The 16,299-nt window shown below is 36.9% G+C and overlaps 1 protein-coding gene across 1 annotated transcript in view; it reads left to right on the forward strand.

The window, feature by feature from the left end:
* The first annotated feature begins 9,133 nt into the window (after nucleotides 1-9,133).
* LOC120538592 (sodium- and chloride-dependent GABA transporter 1-like) overlaps nucleotides 9,134-16,299 on the forward strand; it is a 77,002-nt gene continuing 69,836 nt past the window's right edge. Inside the window, exon 1 of the mRNA XM_039767981.1 lies at nucleotides 9,134-9,362. Within this exon, the coding sequence (XP_039623915.1) occupies nucleotides 9,134-9,362 (229 nt within the window). The remainder of the gene's footprint in view (nucleotides 9,363-16,299) is intronic.

Raw genomic sequence — 16,299 nt, forward strand, 5'->3', positions numbered from 1 at the left:
ATATCTTTCTGTCCTCTGCATCTTGTTCTGTTACACCCATCACCTGCATGTCCTCTCTCACCACATCCATAAACCTTCTCTTAGGCTTTCCTCTTTTCCTCTTCCCTGGCAGCTCTATCCTTAGCATCCTTCTCCCAATATACCCAGCATCTCTCCTCTGCACATGTCCAAACCAACGCAATCTTGCCTCTCTGACTTTGTCTCCCAACCGTCCAACTTGAGCTGACCCTCTAATGTGCTCATTTCTACTCGACACACCCAATGCAAATCTTAGCATCTTTAACTCTGCCACCTCCAGCTCTGTCTCCTGCCTTCTGGTCAGTGCCTCCGTCTCCAGCCAATATAACATAGCTGATCTCACTACCGTCCTGTAGACCTCCCCTTTCATTCTTGCTGATGCCCGTCTGTCACAAATTACTCCTGACACTCTTCTCCACCCATTCCACCCTGCCTGCACTCTCTTTTTCATCTCTCTTCCACAATCCTCATTACTCTGTACTGTTGATCCCAAGTATTTAAACTCATCCACCTTCACCAACTCTACTCTACATACTCACCATTCCACTGACCTCCCTCTCATTTACACACATGTATTCTGTCTTGTTCCTACTGACCTTCATTCCTGTCCTCTCTAGAGCATATCTCCACCTCTCCAGGGTCTCCTCAACCTGCTCCCTACTATCGCTACAGATCAGAATGTCATCAGCAAACACCATAGACCATGGGGACTCCATTCTATTCCCGGCTGTCAACCTGTCCATCACAATTGCAAATAAGAAATGGCTCAGAGCCAATCCCTGATGTAATCCCACCTCCAGCTTCAATGCATCTGTCACTCCTACCGCAGACCTCACCACTGTCACACTCCCCTCATACATATTCTGTACAACTCTTACATACTTCTCTGCCACTCCCGACTTCCTCATACAATACCACAATTCTTCTCGATTCACCCTGTCATATGCTTTCTCCAGGTCCACAAAGATGCAATGCAACTTCTTCTGGCCTCTAAATTTCTCCATCAACATCCTCAGAGCAAACATCTGTGGTGCTCTTTCTTGGCATGAAACCATACTGCTGCTCACTAATCATCACCTCACTTCTTAACCTAGCTTCCACAACTCTTTCCCATAACTTCATGCTGTGGCTCATCAATTTTATTCCCCCTGTAGTTACTGCAGTCCTGCACATTCCCCTTATTCTTAAATTTTGGCACCAGTACACGTCTTCTCCACTCCTCAGGCATCCTCTCACTTTCCAAAATTCCACTAAACAATCTGGTTAAAAACACTGCCATCTCTCCTAAACACCTCCATACTTCTATAGGTATGTCATCTGGACCAACAGCCTTTCCATTTTTCATCATCTTCATAGCTGTCCTTACTTCGTCCTTGGTAATTCGTTGCACTTACTGATTCACTATCTCCACATCATCCAAACTCTTCTCTCTCTCGTTCTCTTCATTCATCAGCCTCTCAAAGTACTGTTTCCATCTGCTCAACACACTCTCCTTGCTTGTGAGTACGTTTCCATCTTTATCGTTTATCACCCTAACCTGCTGCACATCTTTCCCAGCTCGGTCCCTCTGTCTAGCCAATCAGTACAGGTCCTTTTCTCACTCCTTATGTGTCCAACCACTCATACAACTCATCATAAGCCTTTTCTTTAGCCTTCGCCACCTCTGTTTTCACCTTGCATGCCACCTCTCTCTTCACCTTGCACCTCATATCTTTGTACTCTTGTCTACTTTCTGCCTCTCTCTGACTATCCCACTTCTTCTTTGCCAGCCTCTTCCTCTGTACACTCTCCTGTATTTCCTCATTCCACCACCAGGTTTCCTTTCCTCCTTCCTCTTTCCAGATGTCACGCCAAGCGCCCTTCTTGCTGTCACCCTTATTGAATCTCCTGTAGTTTCCCAGCTGTCTGGTAACTCTTCACCTTAGGTACATTGTTCATCACTTCATCCAACTCACTCCAAAAATCTTCTTTCTCATCCATTGCACACCCAACTTGTTGGGCATATGCACTAACAACATTCATCATCACACCTCCAATTTCCAGTTTCATAATCATTACTATGTCTGACACTCTTTTCACCTCCAAAACACTCTTGACATACTGTTCCTTCAGAATAACTCCTACTCCATTTCTCCTCCCATCCACACCATGATAGAACAATTTGAATCCACCTCCAATCCACCTGGCCTTACTCCCCTTCCATTTAGTCTTTTGCACGCACAATATATCAACCTTCCTTCTCTCCATCATATCTGCTAACTCTCACCCCTTACCAGTCATACTGCTAACATTCAAAGTTCCTACCCTCAGTTCCACTCTCTTTACTTTCCTCCTGCCTCCAGACATGTCTCCCCCCTCTTCTTCTCCTTCTTCGGCCTATAGTAGCCCAATTTCCACTAGCACTCAGGGCTCGACTGATCCGGTATGGAAATTTGTAACGTTGTCTGCATATTGATTTGGCAAAATTTTACACCGGATGCCCTTCCTGACGTAACTCCCCATTTATCCAGGCTTGGGACCGGCACGATGAAACACCCTGGTTTGTGCATCCCTTGTGGCTGGGTTTCTTTGCCAGTATACTATAACTTTAAAAGATTAGAATATCTTTGCCAGCACACTATAATTTTAAATATTCTACTTTGAACTGAAAACAAAGATTTTGTTAAATATTTAATCTTTCATAACTCATTGATTAACACATAGAGCACTATATAATGTATTTATAACAGAGTTGACAGGTTTGGCAGTGATAACATTTTGAGGTTGATATTAATACACATTTCATTTTCATAATGTTTCATTAATCTGGTAAACTGAGCATATGCACCTGTAGTTTTACTAAATTCTTTTGAATTCATTCCTATTTCCATTAAAACTTTAAAAATGTCATTTATCAGCTCATGTTTTTCTAGATATGTTTTATTTATGTGTCAAAATGGGCATTCATCTGATTAACCAAGAATTTTAAAGTTTTATTGATGGGATCTGCTACATACCTTACATCTCAAAGGATGCTTTAAACCCTCACTGTCAAAGTATAACAACGCCAACATTTATTTATAAAGCACATTTTCATACAACTACTGTATGTAGCTCAAAATGCTTTACAACATGACAAAGGAAAAGTTACAAGAAAAGAAAAACAAATAAAATAAGGCAATAATATTAAAGAATAAGTAACAACAAAACAAGACAAGGTGAGAACAGAAAAAAACAAAACAAAAAACTAAAACAAAAACACCAGTTTGCCCGAGGAAAGAAAAAGGCGGTACCAAGGCCAAAAGGCCACCCAGCCTCCACTGGGTAAGTGGACTCTCGACAATAAAAAAATGAAAGAAATAAAACACAGTGACGTATTAAGGAATGTTGTGAAAGATGTTTTAAGATAATAAATGAAGTAAACATTTAAGAATAGCTCAGACTTAATTACTGCATGTTAACAATACACAAAAAAGAAAAATTAAACTTTAAAGGCATTCATTTATTAAAGGACATATGTAAAAGAAAATAGAAATATAATAGAAATAGTTGTCACTGAAAGCAGTAATGTCAAGCATTAAACAAATGAGCATTATCAGAGATTGTTCTACTTTGAAAATCTACTTTTCTCAATAAATTTTATTTCACAACTGCTTGGTTTACATGGATGATTTTGGTAACCTGCATCATACAGTTATGACACATCATTGCCCCATTCAAAATTGTGAGCATTTTCCCAATGAATCAGTGATTGTGCATAACCGTTGATGTGTTCATCCTTCATTAACTTAAAAAATTCTTGAAGTCATATTAGATTAACTTATGTCTATAGTATAACAGCTAAAATAGTAAAAACTAATACAGGAACACAGTGGTTGTCAAGATCAACCTTAGGGTCGCAGTGTGACTAGAAGTATTCATCCTAACCAACTTCTACTTTTAAGTGGACTCCTGATTTAATGGAACACTTTTTTCATTGCAATTTTCATTCAGTTTTTTTCAAATGTTCTGTCTGTTTATGCCGTAAAATCCAGGTAACCAAGCTAACGCATTTGACACTGAAGTAACTGACGACTTATAGCATTCAATATCATTTGGCTTTGTTATTATGCATCTTTCGATAGCTCTAATTATCATGATTTAATTAAGGAACTAAATTCAGAGAAAAAAGGTGAAATGAAACAAGATGTCAAAAGAGAGTAAAACATCTAAAGCCAGGACAGAACAAAAATAAGGTATTTCTAAATCTTTTATAAATGTAAATCTTACAGTACTGTGCTTTACAGAGTGCAGAAAAAGAGAACATCAAAAAAGGACTAGCTAATTAAACAATGAGATCAATTCGATGGAAAATGACTCACCGATTGTGTAACCAGTAGAACAGAAACCACCAACCACATGGGGTCCTCAGGACTGAACTCAAGAAACACTGCAATAGTGCAATGGAATATACAGTAAAACATTCAAGTCAAAAGTACTGAGACAGGCAAGATCAAAAGTAACCATCCATTAGCAGTCATATCAACGAGGGTTATGTCATCTTGGTTAGCAATAGAAAAGTGCTCTTGTTCTAAAACTTCTTTATATGTTTTGATCCAATCAAAACTAGTTACTGTAAATATACCAACAATCCAGTGGATCACCATTGACTAAATGCCCCTATACTGTACATGATAATCACCCATTTTCACTTTGTTTAACCTATTCAACATTCAATCTATTATAAGACACCAGGGATTGTAACATTTAGAGAGTTCTGTATTGATAATTATTGGATTTTTGAATGTTTTGATGCAAATTTAGTCTTCCAGTGACAAACTGAAACTTGATTTAAAGCAAACTACACAGACTGGTTGTCTGAGGTGATGCTAGCCTTTGTGGATGAAGATTCAGACAGTACGTTCAGATTATATCGAACAATTGTAAACAGGTTCCCCTGTAATGATCTTAAGAAATGAGGGAAAAGGAGTCTCGGATTTAAATTTCAGAAAAGTAATGGAATTCAGCCATTTATAAAATACATTCTATTGTAGTTCAATATGTGCTAAAAAGAACATAATTTAACTAGAAAATATTCATTGATCACATAGTGAATATCTAATCTAAAATTCTAAAATCATGCATCTACATCAAGGTTATTATAGTTTTGCCTTTTTATTAGTTTTTATTTCTATATTTTTTCTGACCTTACTTGGAAATTCAGTTTAGTTTTAGTTTTCCTTCATCGTGTATTTTTAGTTTTAGTTTAGTTTTTATTTCACAAAGACATTTCTATTTTATTTTTATATCTATTAGTTTCAGTTTTAGTTTTAGTAATTATGGCATGGAACTCCTGTGGAGTTTAGTTTTGTGTCACAATCAGACAGAACTGTACACTTAACAGATTTGGATACGAGTTTAATGTTAGTGGAACCTTACTACAGTACATGGTTTACTATCTGTTTTTGTTTTTGTCTGATAAAAGCAAGCATAATCAAAACTAGATACTGAATATGAACAATTTTACACAATTTTATCATTTTTAAAATATTTTCTCATGAAAATCACGGGGGCTCAGGAAGAACAGGGCTCTTAGGCTTGAATCAGTGTGCAGACCCCACCTAGCTGTTTTGAGGGAAACAAAGAAAAACAAGCATGTAGTGTCAAGGTCAGGGGCAGTGAGACTTGAATAACATTAAGGACAGTAAACCCATAATGAGCAGTGCAAGAACAGGTAATAAGAGTATGGACAGGCATAAAATGACAGAGACAGCATCTGAGATTAAAAACAATATATGCATTATCTAAACCTGTTTATCCAGAGCAGGATTGCAGGCAACCTGGAGCCTACCGCAGCAGGTTTGGATGTAAAATCCCTGGTATGCAATATGTATGATAAGGCTGATGTTAAGAACAAAAAGAATACAGTATGATATTTCAACTATCTGTTTTGAGAGAGAGAGAAAAACATTGAAAAAAGGAAGACAAATTTTTGAGTTATCGTGTTTACAAGCACACAGACACACCCACACATGTGCACACACACAATTCCAAAAAACTGTATTTTTGGACTCTGGGATGTCTATAAAGTCAAGATTCATCAAAATATCGAGGTCAAATGTTTTCATGACTACTGTACTTTCTCTATACTTCATACATGAGAAAGTAAAAATGATTTCTCCTGTGTGAAGTGGCAGGTGAATTGCTGTCAACAAAAAACAGTCACCTGAGATATAAACTTAAACATTATTCACTCATGATTTTTCTGTTCATATGGTAAACGTTTTGTTGACCAACACATTCTGAATTTAGCCATTTGAATTACATCTTGATATACAACAAGCGCAAAGAAAGGTGGCACGTAAATCACTTTCTATTTTACATGCTTTATGAGCACTCATTCAGCTCGCTCTGTCACTGCAAATGCTGTGTGAACAGCCACCTTCCGTCACCAGCCGTTTACTGGATGAATATGTGCAGGCGGCTCGTGATGGATGGCTTTCTGTTTTAGATGTAGTACTAGGGTGTTGTACCATCTTAGCCATTATAAATTTAGAGAAAAGCCAAGCAAGATGACAAAAAAAGATTACAATATGTAAGCTTTCGAGGCAACTCAGGCCCTTTCTTCAGGCAAGATGTAAACATGAAAGGGCCTGAGTTGCCTCGAAAGCTTGCATATTGTAACCTTTGTAGTTAGCCAATAAAAGGTGTCATTTTGCTTGGCTTTTGTTTTAGAGGTAAAACTTACAAGGGTTAAAGACTAACGGCAAGAATATTCATTCAGAAAATGAAACTAAAAATATTTTTGTAAATTATTATTTTATTTCAGTTAGTTTTTCCAGCTACTTCAATAGTTTCATTTAGTTTTAGTTTTTCATTTCGGTTTTGTTAATTATTTTATTTCAGTTTACGAAAATGTTTTTTTAATAATAGTTTAAGTTTTGATTTTAGTTTTTGTTAACTATAATAACCTTGGTCCACATCACATGTTTTGGGAATGTCACGCACTTAAACCTTTTTGTGTAAAAATATTGGTATATCTCATGGACAGCCTAGGATTTAAAATTACTCCTAAAGATCTTAACAGAAATATTTGGAGTAAAACCAAAGGTTTACAAAGTTGGTTGTAATATTTTATATCACACTACTTTCATGAAAACGTTTATTCACCTAAAAGAATCCAAATCACATGACAGAACAGCATTTAAGTACTACAAAAGTAAAGCAAATCCAAATTTGACTATTTGCACCTGCATTGTATCCATGACTCAAGAAAGTAGGGTTATTTTTCTTCATGGTCACGTTGATTATTCAAAATTTAAAACCTCTGTACTGTATGTTTGAAAGTCATGAAAATGACTTCATTGATTGTAAATGACGACTTATTTTCCATGATGCATATAGCAAACTGTCCTTAGGCCTAAAATGCAAATGATGGTTTCATGATATGAAAAAAAACAGTTGGGAATGCAGTTGGGTTGCAGCAATGTTCCTTAAGGTCTCAAATCCAAAAAAAAGCTACTTCTTGGGTTGTGTGAATGCCTGAACATTTCGTGCCTGAGCTGTTAGTAAAATAAAAAAATGCTGAGTTACTAAAAACACATAAATATTAAAAAAGAACTGCCATCTAATTGCACTACCTAATTTCTACTTTAACAGCACAGCAAAAATGTTATCCTTTTTTAAAAAAAAATGTTTTGAGAGTCTCTGAAAAAGAATTTTCACTGTACATGTGCAGAAATTAACTTGGATATTACAGTGGGTGCAGATTTAGGAGTCCTGCATTCAGATCTCAGCCCAGTAACTGTCTGTGTAGCGTTTGCACATTATCGCTTTGTATTAGTGGGCTTTTCTCTGGGTATGTGCCCATATACATGTTAGGTAAATCTGTGACTATGTATTAGACCTGCGTGAGAGTGCTTTGCAATGGACTAATGTTCTGTGTGGGGTTGGTGTCTTCCATTGTAGCCCATGCTGGATGGCTTTGGCTTCCATAGCCCTGAACTGGTTTAAGTATGCATGGATGACTTTTATAGTGCTATAAGAACATTCAAATGACCATTTCTGCTATTAGAAGCATTTTCTCTTTTGGTTTATTTAGTAATACCTTTTGATACTTCCGTAAATGATTATCTTGTGGTTACATTCAGATCACTTATATAAATTGCAGTAAATATTTTTACTTGACAAATGATGCAACATTTTTCAAGTTTTATGAAATGTCTCAATAATTTATTCACTCAGATAGCTAGGTAAAAAAGAAAGCTTATGTAACATGAAAACTATATTAATGGTTTCACTTCTTGTTTCATTGATCTTCTTTAGATGGTTTTGCTCCTCACTTATGCTCACTGATAATTTGTTCAGACAAGAACTCAAACCTTATTACAGATAACTCAATATTATGGATAGCACCACAGGGCAGGGAGTTGGTCTGCTTGAAAGTAAATACTCATCACTCGCCTTAATGTAAAGTCATTCACTCTCGCTCTTGTTTCTGGACACTTATTTCCTTTATTTAAGAACTTTCATTCTAATTTCTAACAGAAGGCTGTAGTGAGTTTTTTTTTCCTTTGAACAAGCTTGTAAGTATTTAATTAACTTCAAAGCAATTCTGTTAATAAATGTTATTTAAATTTAATAATAATATTGCAATACATATTTATTTATTTTCATTATTACAGTCAAATATTTTACTGACATAGTTGTAAATTGTTTTAAAAAATAATCAATAATTGATATACATTTTGATATAATAATATTCTTAAATTGAAAGGATGAATAGAATTAACTTAAAATTTTCGCAAACAGTACACAGTGATACAATTACATTAGGAATGGCTCACCTAAAAAAGTTCATGAAGTAATTTGGGAATTTCTGATAAGGGATGAATATAATACAACTGGAAACTATCCAAGACAGCAAGTAATTGCTGAAAAAATTCTTAGCTACAGTGTAATAAAATACATTTGTTCACAACATACAGTTGTCCTGATTCTTTTTAACATAAGGCATTTTTCCTTTTATTTACAGGTTTGATAGCGGTGGATATTATAATTGAAAGACTGAACTATCTTAATTAGACTTAGTCTTAAAAAGGCTCTTTATGCTTCAGTGGATGGCGAATGTGTGGATTTAGAAGCACAAAACAACGTCATGGGAAAGACAGGGCAAAGTTCTGTGGAGATCAACTCTCCAAGTGATGATAAGCAAGCTATACCATTTGAGGATATAGACCTTGACAACCCTGAAAAGCCAAAAAAGACCCTTCCTGAACGAGGGACTTGGAAGGGCAAGTTCGATTTCCTGCTTTCTTGTGTTGGTTATGCCATTGGATTGGGAAATGTTTGGCGGTTTCCGTACCTCTGTGGCAAAAATGGGGGAGGTAAGCTTGATGATGGAAAATATATATATTTATATTTATTTTATATATTTATTAATTTTTAATTCTTCTAATAGTTTGAAGTATACATTGATTACATTAAAATGTACCTGTTAACAGAAATACTGTAAAGCTGGAAATAGATATTTAAGTTTATGGCAGAAGGTTTTGACTACAGACCTATTGAAAAAAAAAAAACAGTAATGACCTTCACAAAACTAAAGTATTGTATCTTGTTTTGCAATAGATTAAACAATATTACAAAAAAGCACAGGTCTTCACTAGAAAGAGCAATCTTTTCAGAAAATAATTCTTCTTTGTGAGTAATAATACAGACAATAGAAGAAACACTTTTTTTCAACTTAACAGAATTTAGGGAGAAAATGTATGAAGGATTGGGAATTACAACACATCTGAAATGAGCCAACACTGAGGCTTGGAAAGGACAGACAGGGTGTAGACACACAAAATATATTGCAAATTCCTGGTTTAAAGAAAATGTTTCATCTCAACATGGAAATTATCAGACTGTACAGACATACTTGTATGTACAAAGTGTCAGGGGGAATGCCTGGTAAGGAATTAGTTTATGTCAGGGTGCTCTGTAATGCCCCATTGCCCTCCAGAAAGGGGCACTGACCACTACCAAGACATCAGTCGTCATGAACCAAGATTCACTAGGATGAATGAGCAGACAGGCAATTTTTTCAGTTCAAATGTGTACTAGAAGTTTTTTGAACAACAAAGAATTAAAACTGTAAAAGTGCAACAGTGAATAAATTAACTCAATAAATAAGTGTTCTTTAAAATCATGCCCTTAAAAAACTGCCTTTGGGGGCTCCATAAATAAAAAATAATAAATAATCCTCATAAATAAATTTTAAATCCAAAACAATCCTTCAATGAAGTATTGCCCTCATCTGGATGCCATCATGAGTCTCTTTTTGCGTAGCCTGCCCAGTGGTGTTGTTTGGGGGCACTTCCAGGTATTTACCCTCTGTCCAGGCCTGATCTTTGAAAAGCCTCCCCCTACTCTAATTGATTTAGGCTTCCAGCACTGATCTTTGAGATCCCAGCCCTCCATCCTCCCATTTTACATTCTGAAAACTTGTTGAGTGCACTAAGACTTAATAGTGACACTCCTCCACCGTCTAATAATCCATACGACATTACGAAAACTCCTCATGGGGGACACCTTTTACACTTCTCAGCACACTTGTTGACTGGACGAACACATTACAGGTGACCACTCATTTTTACATCTAACACATATGTTAAAATGCTGCAGCTAACAATGACGCATCCCTGTCTGCCACCTTGATCAGTGCCTCACAAACGGTCACTGGAGCTCACCATGGCACCCTGGCCTACAGCAGATGACTCTACACTATGGAACCTCCAGTCTTTAAATGAAGGTTCCTGTGGCTTCTCTCCACTTTCATCTGCTTGTTACATGTCAGCAGACTTAAGCATACCTGCACCTTGGAACCTCTGCACTAGCCATCAGTCCTGCTCCATTTCAGTAGCACTACAGAGCTGATGCTACACATGTTGTTCTCTCACTTTACCATTGAATACCTATCCTTCTAACAAGTGATCGCTCTTCCATTTTTGTTTTATGGTTTTTGTTCTTGTTGTTTCTGACTAAGCACTTACCTCTTCACCCTATATATCCTTGCAGCTCTCTGCTGCACACCACAAAGCTGATGCTTGATAATTACTGCACCGACAGGAATTACTTTAGCTGTCATATGCACTCATGTGCGATTAAATACATAAAAGCCACTGGATAAATACAATATTTAAAACCATTAAATTCATTGATAAATAAATACATTTAAAACAACCAGGACTCGATTTACAACATGCTGTTTGAAATGGGCATCACAAACCTTAATATACAGTATAACTCAATGACAGGGAAATGGCTACTATTGGGTGAATATAATAGGCAGAATAGTATATTGTAAGACAGCTATTGGAGGTTGTCCTTTCATTACTACAATGGACAAGGCACAGTAATAAGGATGAAAGCTGAGAAACCAAATTAGACACAAAAGGTAAAGAATAAGACCAACTGCTTCTCTTTGCAGGTATGAGCCCAGCAGGTGGTGACACCTATAGAAAATTTTCCAGGAAACATCACATTTATAGCCTGATGATCATATATTCCAGCAATCCTATTCATGTTGCATATTTCATAGTATTATAAAAAAGATGGAATTCTGTTTTACATTTCTAAATGACAAATCAATAGTTGCCCCTCTCATTTAGAATTATTGTTGAATGCTTGTTTTTTAGAAAGCTGCACATGCAGTACAATTGAAGTATCTTATCTGTATTCTGTAACATTTATTTGCCTACTTGGATGGCGCATGAATCTTAAAAACAAAATAAAATAGTTTTAAAAGGTATCAAAGTATACTGTGATAATAGCTGACTTGAGTCGCAAAGAAGTGTTGGGGAACCTGCAAATCCCCCGTTTAATCCAGCGGAAGTGAGGGAAAAATCTAGCCAAAATAAACATCACTCGAGGGTGGTAAAACAAGAAAAGAATGTAGTGCTTCTGAGTGATCTTACTCAGTCGTGGTTAGTCAAAAAAATGACAGCCTCTTTCCAGTCCCCATTGGTTTTGTAGCCCTGATTCCGGGAAGAAGAGGGGGTCCCAATTTACATTGACCCAAAAGTGTTATCAGTCGCCTTCTATTCACGGTTACTATGAACTGCGAACGAAAAAAGAAAAGCGGTCCCTATCTACTCCAGGTGGTGCTTACCTGCATAGAGCCTTGAGGATGCCTCCTAATCACATGTGCCTGACAGTATATTATTATAATTATTATAAATTCCATAAGTACTCTAAGAATTTCAGTTGTCCATCCATCCATTATCCAACCCGCTATATCCTAACTACAGGGTCACGAGGGTCTGCTGGAGCCAATCCCAGCCAACACAGGGCGCAAGGTGGGAAACAAACTCTGGGCAGGGAGCCAGCCCACCGCAGGGCGCACACACCCACACACACACACCAAGCACACACAAGGGACAATTTAGAATCACCAATGCACCTAACCTGCACGTCTTTGGACTGTGGGAGGAAACCGGAGTACCCGGAGGAAACCCATGCAGACATGGGGAGTACATGCAAACTCCACGCAGAACAGACCTATACAAACCAATGTATATACTGTATATCTCAACCAATGTATATATCTGAATGGATGTATTTATACCTATGTACTGTATATCTATACTAATAAAAGGCAAAGCCCTCACTGACTCACTCACTCACTCACTCACTCACTCACTCATTCACTGACTCATCACTAATTCTAAATATTTCTGAGAAATTCTAGTAGGCACCATTTTCTGGATTATGTGCCTACATTTTCCTGACTTCTTTACTATAAATTCATTGGTGCAATTCAATATAAAAGAAGATCATCAATCCCAGTTTACTCTAAAAAATATTTTTTTTTAATAGCACTTTATGGTTTTTTACTGGGTTGTTTCATTGTTGAACCTTTGCTTGACAAAGCCTCATTTCATTCTGGAACAGGTTCTTGGCATACAAGTTCGGTTTCTTGTGCTTTAAAGAAGTTCCTAATTGTAGAAAGAAGGAAAAAAACTAAAATTATTAATGATCGAATACCTAGCAGGACATAACTGTTTAAGAAAACTTGAGGTCTCATGTATAAACAGTGTGTATGCACAAAAATGTTGCATACTCCCGTTTTCATGCTCAGATCGCAATATATAAAACCTAAACTTGGCGTTAAGCCACGCACATTTTCAAGCTAGCTAAATGCTTGGCGTACACAAGTTCACCGCTTGGTTTTGCAAACTGGCTGCACCCAACGCCAAAGCAGTGCTTTTGTTTCAGTGTGGTTTCCCTTTCTTTTTTAGATCCACATCCCTGACGTGGCTTTATCATATACACTGAAATTAACCACATATTATTTATTAGTTTAAGGCATCTGATTGTAATTAACCTGTAACAATATAATGGTCCATGGAAATGGCAAACTATTCCAAATACCATAGATGCTTTAGCGTTGTTACTCTCAATGCACCACTCAGACTATTTATCCCACTACATCTGAGTGCACAGTGTGATCGGAAAGAGAATTATCTGTATACAGCATCAAGCACACGCTGCCTCAGCCATGCTGTCTATTGAACTGCTCTCAAACAGCAAACACTTCAGAGCCTTTACTGTAGAGACATCGCGATTCAGAAATAGTTTCATCCCAAGAACTATAAACACACTCAATCAGTCCCTCAAGTGCTCCTTGTAGAACTGTTTGTACTTATTAGTAAAATTACCTCACTGTAAACTTGCAATACAGTTATAATATTGCAGAACCTGAGCCATTTTATAAAGCGTGTATTTACATATGATAACGATATAATACGCGCGCGAGACACACACACACACACACACGCGTGCGAGAGATGCGCACACACACACAAGTGTGCAAAGGAGACACACGCACACACACACAAGCGTGCAAGGGAGACACATGCACACGCGCCAGATAGGGCTGGCCACATAATCCACTGTAATCATGTTTTACAACAAAATAACTGAAAAATATAACAAAAAATGAACTTAGCAACAAAAAATAGACAAAGCTTACGCTCACAACATACAGTTCTTGTTGCCGATTGATGTATTTTTTTTTGGCGGTGGGACGTTGGATAATGAAGAATGTTGGATAAGCGAAGGTTGGATAAGTGAGACTCTACTGTAGTATGTTTTTCCTTGCCTCCACTTGGTATTCAATGAAATTCTTCTATTTTCCCCCATGCTTTTGCCATTGTCTTTTCATAGAACGCTGAGCTTAAGGGCTATTTATATTGATTTGCACATTCAAAGAAGCGTGATTTGATTCTGGGAAGAGACGTGGCGGGACAGCAGGTGCATGCACATGCGTTACTTTTCACGATGAACCGAGATTTATGGGCGGAAGAACATGGAAGTTGTCGAATGCACAGATTTATGCATCTGGATTTTTTTCTGCGTATGCACATTTCCGCTTTTGTCCTTACGCCATGTTTTAGTGTGAATTCTACATACAGCATTATGCATGAAGCCCCAGGACTTAGCCAGAGTTACTTATCCTGGATGTATGCAGCAAGAGTCCTTTTAACCAATTGGGATTTCACAGATCTGTTACCATCAAGTCACGATTATTAACTGTAGGGAGCTTATCATGGATCTAAATAATAAAGGCTCTTTATGAAACGTTAATGTGAATTGGTTTTTTGGTAACCAAAAATGTTCCCCTAAGGCACTGCTCTAAAGAATAACTCTGGTACCATTATTTTTAAGAGTGTCCAGGCAGAGTGGGGAGCTGTTAAAGTTGACAAACTTTAAGTAAAAATGTAATTGTTTTTATGTTGATTCTGTGTCTTTATATTGATAAAGTACATAATTTCTGCATGTGTTGTCTAATAATACTGTATAATAATATTATGATTTCTGAGTGCTAACATTTGTAATTGTTTTGTTTTTTTAATTGTAAAAATTTCACATCAGTGCTTTTTGATATGACTTAACATTAATTATAATACTGTCTGCAAATGTTCTTTATCTGATGTGTGCATTTCAAATTTTGATGAATCATATATATTTTTCAATACTTCTTGTTCTGAACTTCACTACTTGGCTGGTTTGCCTACCATTTAAAGTTTGCATGGTCCCTTTGTGTTTTCAGGAGATGAGTTGGTAACACTTGTTTCTAGACTCTGGTTTAGGGTAGCACAGAGAGGTACTGTAATGATCTCATTGAGACTGTTGGAGGCAATGCAATTAGAAGATGAGTCACCAAGAACAGGCAATAATCAAATTAAGGAGGCTAGATGTAGATTTACTGGCACACAAGAGAACATAAGCTGACAAACCAGCAATAAAAACATGGAAAAGATCCTAGCACTAAGTTTTCTAGGAAGCATCTTTTTATCTTCCTGTAAGGCTAAGGGAGGTGCAAAATTGGAGGACAGAACAGAGATGAGGTCAGGGACAATAAGGGACAGAATACCAGAGAAAGCCAAAAGTAGAAAACATCTAAGGTGAATACACAAAGATGAAATCTGAAGGTTAATAAAAGAAAAAAAATTGTCTTTCACCATCTTGTTTTCCCTTTACTAAACTACAAAGTTTTTTGTTTCTATTTATGGCAGTGTGCAATACATGGATGAAGTCCTTTCTGTGCCACCATTTTAGGAAATTTAAGGTGATGTTACGTGTAACAGAGAATTTCAGTCACGTTACTAGTAATAATAGAGGTATCCACTACATAAACAAACAACAAGATGATGCCGTGGTGACGTCATTGTCGGAACAATAAAATATATTGACGAATGCATAAACAGTTCAGAAATCCATAGCACACAAACAAATGGGACACAGGGATCACCTGTTACATTTCATTCACAGATACAGTAACTATCACCTTGACAAACACTGGTTGCTACTATCCAGAAACACTTCTATCAAGCGCAGCACACATAAAAGCCTGAATCACAAACAAATGTATTGATTTTTGAAAATGGATAAAGAAGCAGCTAGGCCTACTAAAGCATAGCAGAATGGAAAATCCCCACTTTGTCCTACAGTATGTGTGTCATGTGTGTCACATACACAAAAGTGTAAAAACAATTTTTTCAGACAGATGCAACCTAATAGGATAGATATTGTTTGCTACAACACTTCACATCATTTCAGTGCAGTATGTCTGCATATTTGTCAACTGATGATGACAAGAATGAGAAACAGTAAATAAAAGATCATATCTGCTGTTTTGAGCTCTGCTATCACTGCAGTATATGTATGGTAAAACCTGTGAACATGAGAAAGAAGCTAAGACTGGTAGAAAATGAGAGGTTTGGATGCAAACCAGAGATTACAAAAGTAATATAAATATTTTTTTAAACGTTG

Source organism: Polypterus senegalus, chromosome 11, assembly GCF_016835505.1.
Source record: "Polypterus senegalus isolate Bchr_013 chromosome 11, ASM1683550v1, whole genome shotgun sequence".
NCBI lineage: Eukaryota > Metazoa > Chordata > Cladistia > Polypteriformes > Polypteridae > Polypterus > Polypterus senegalus.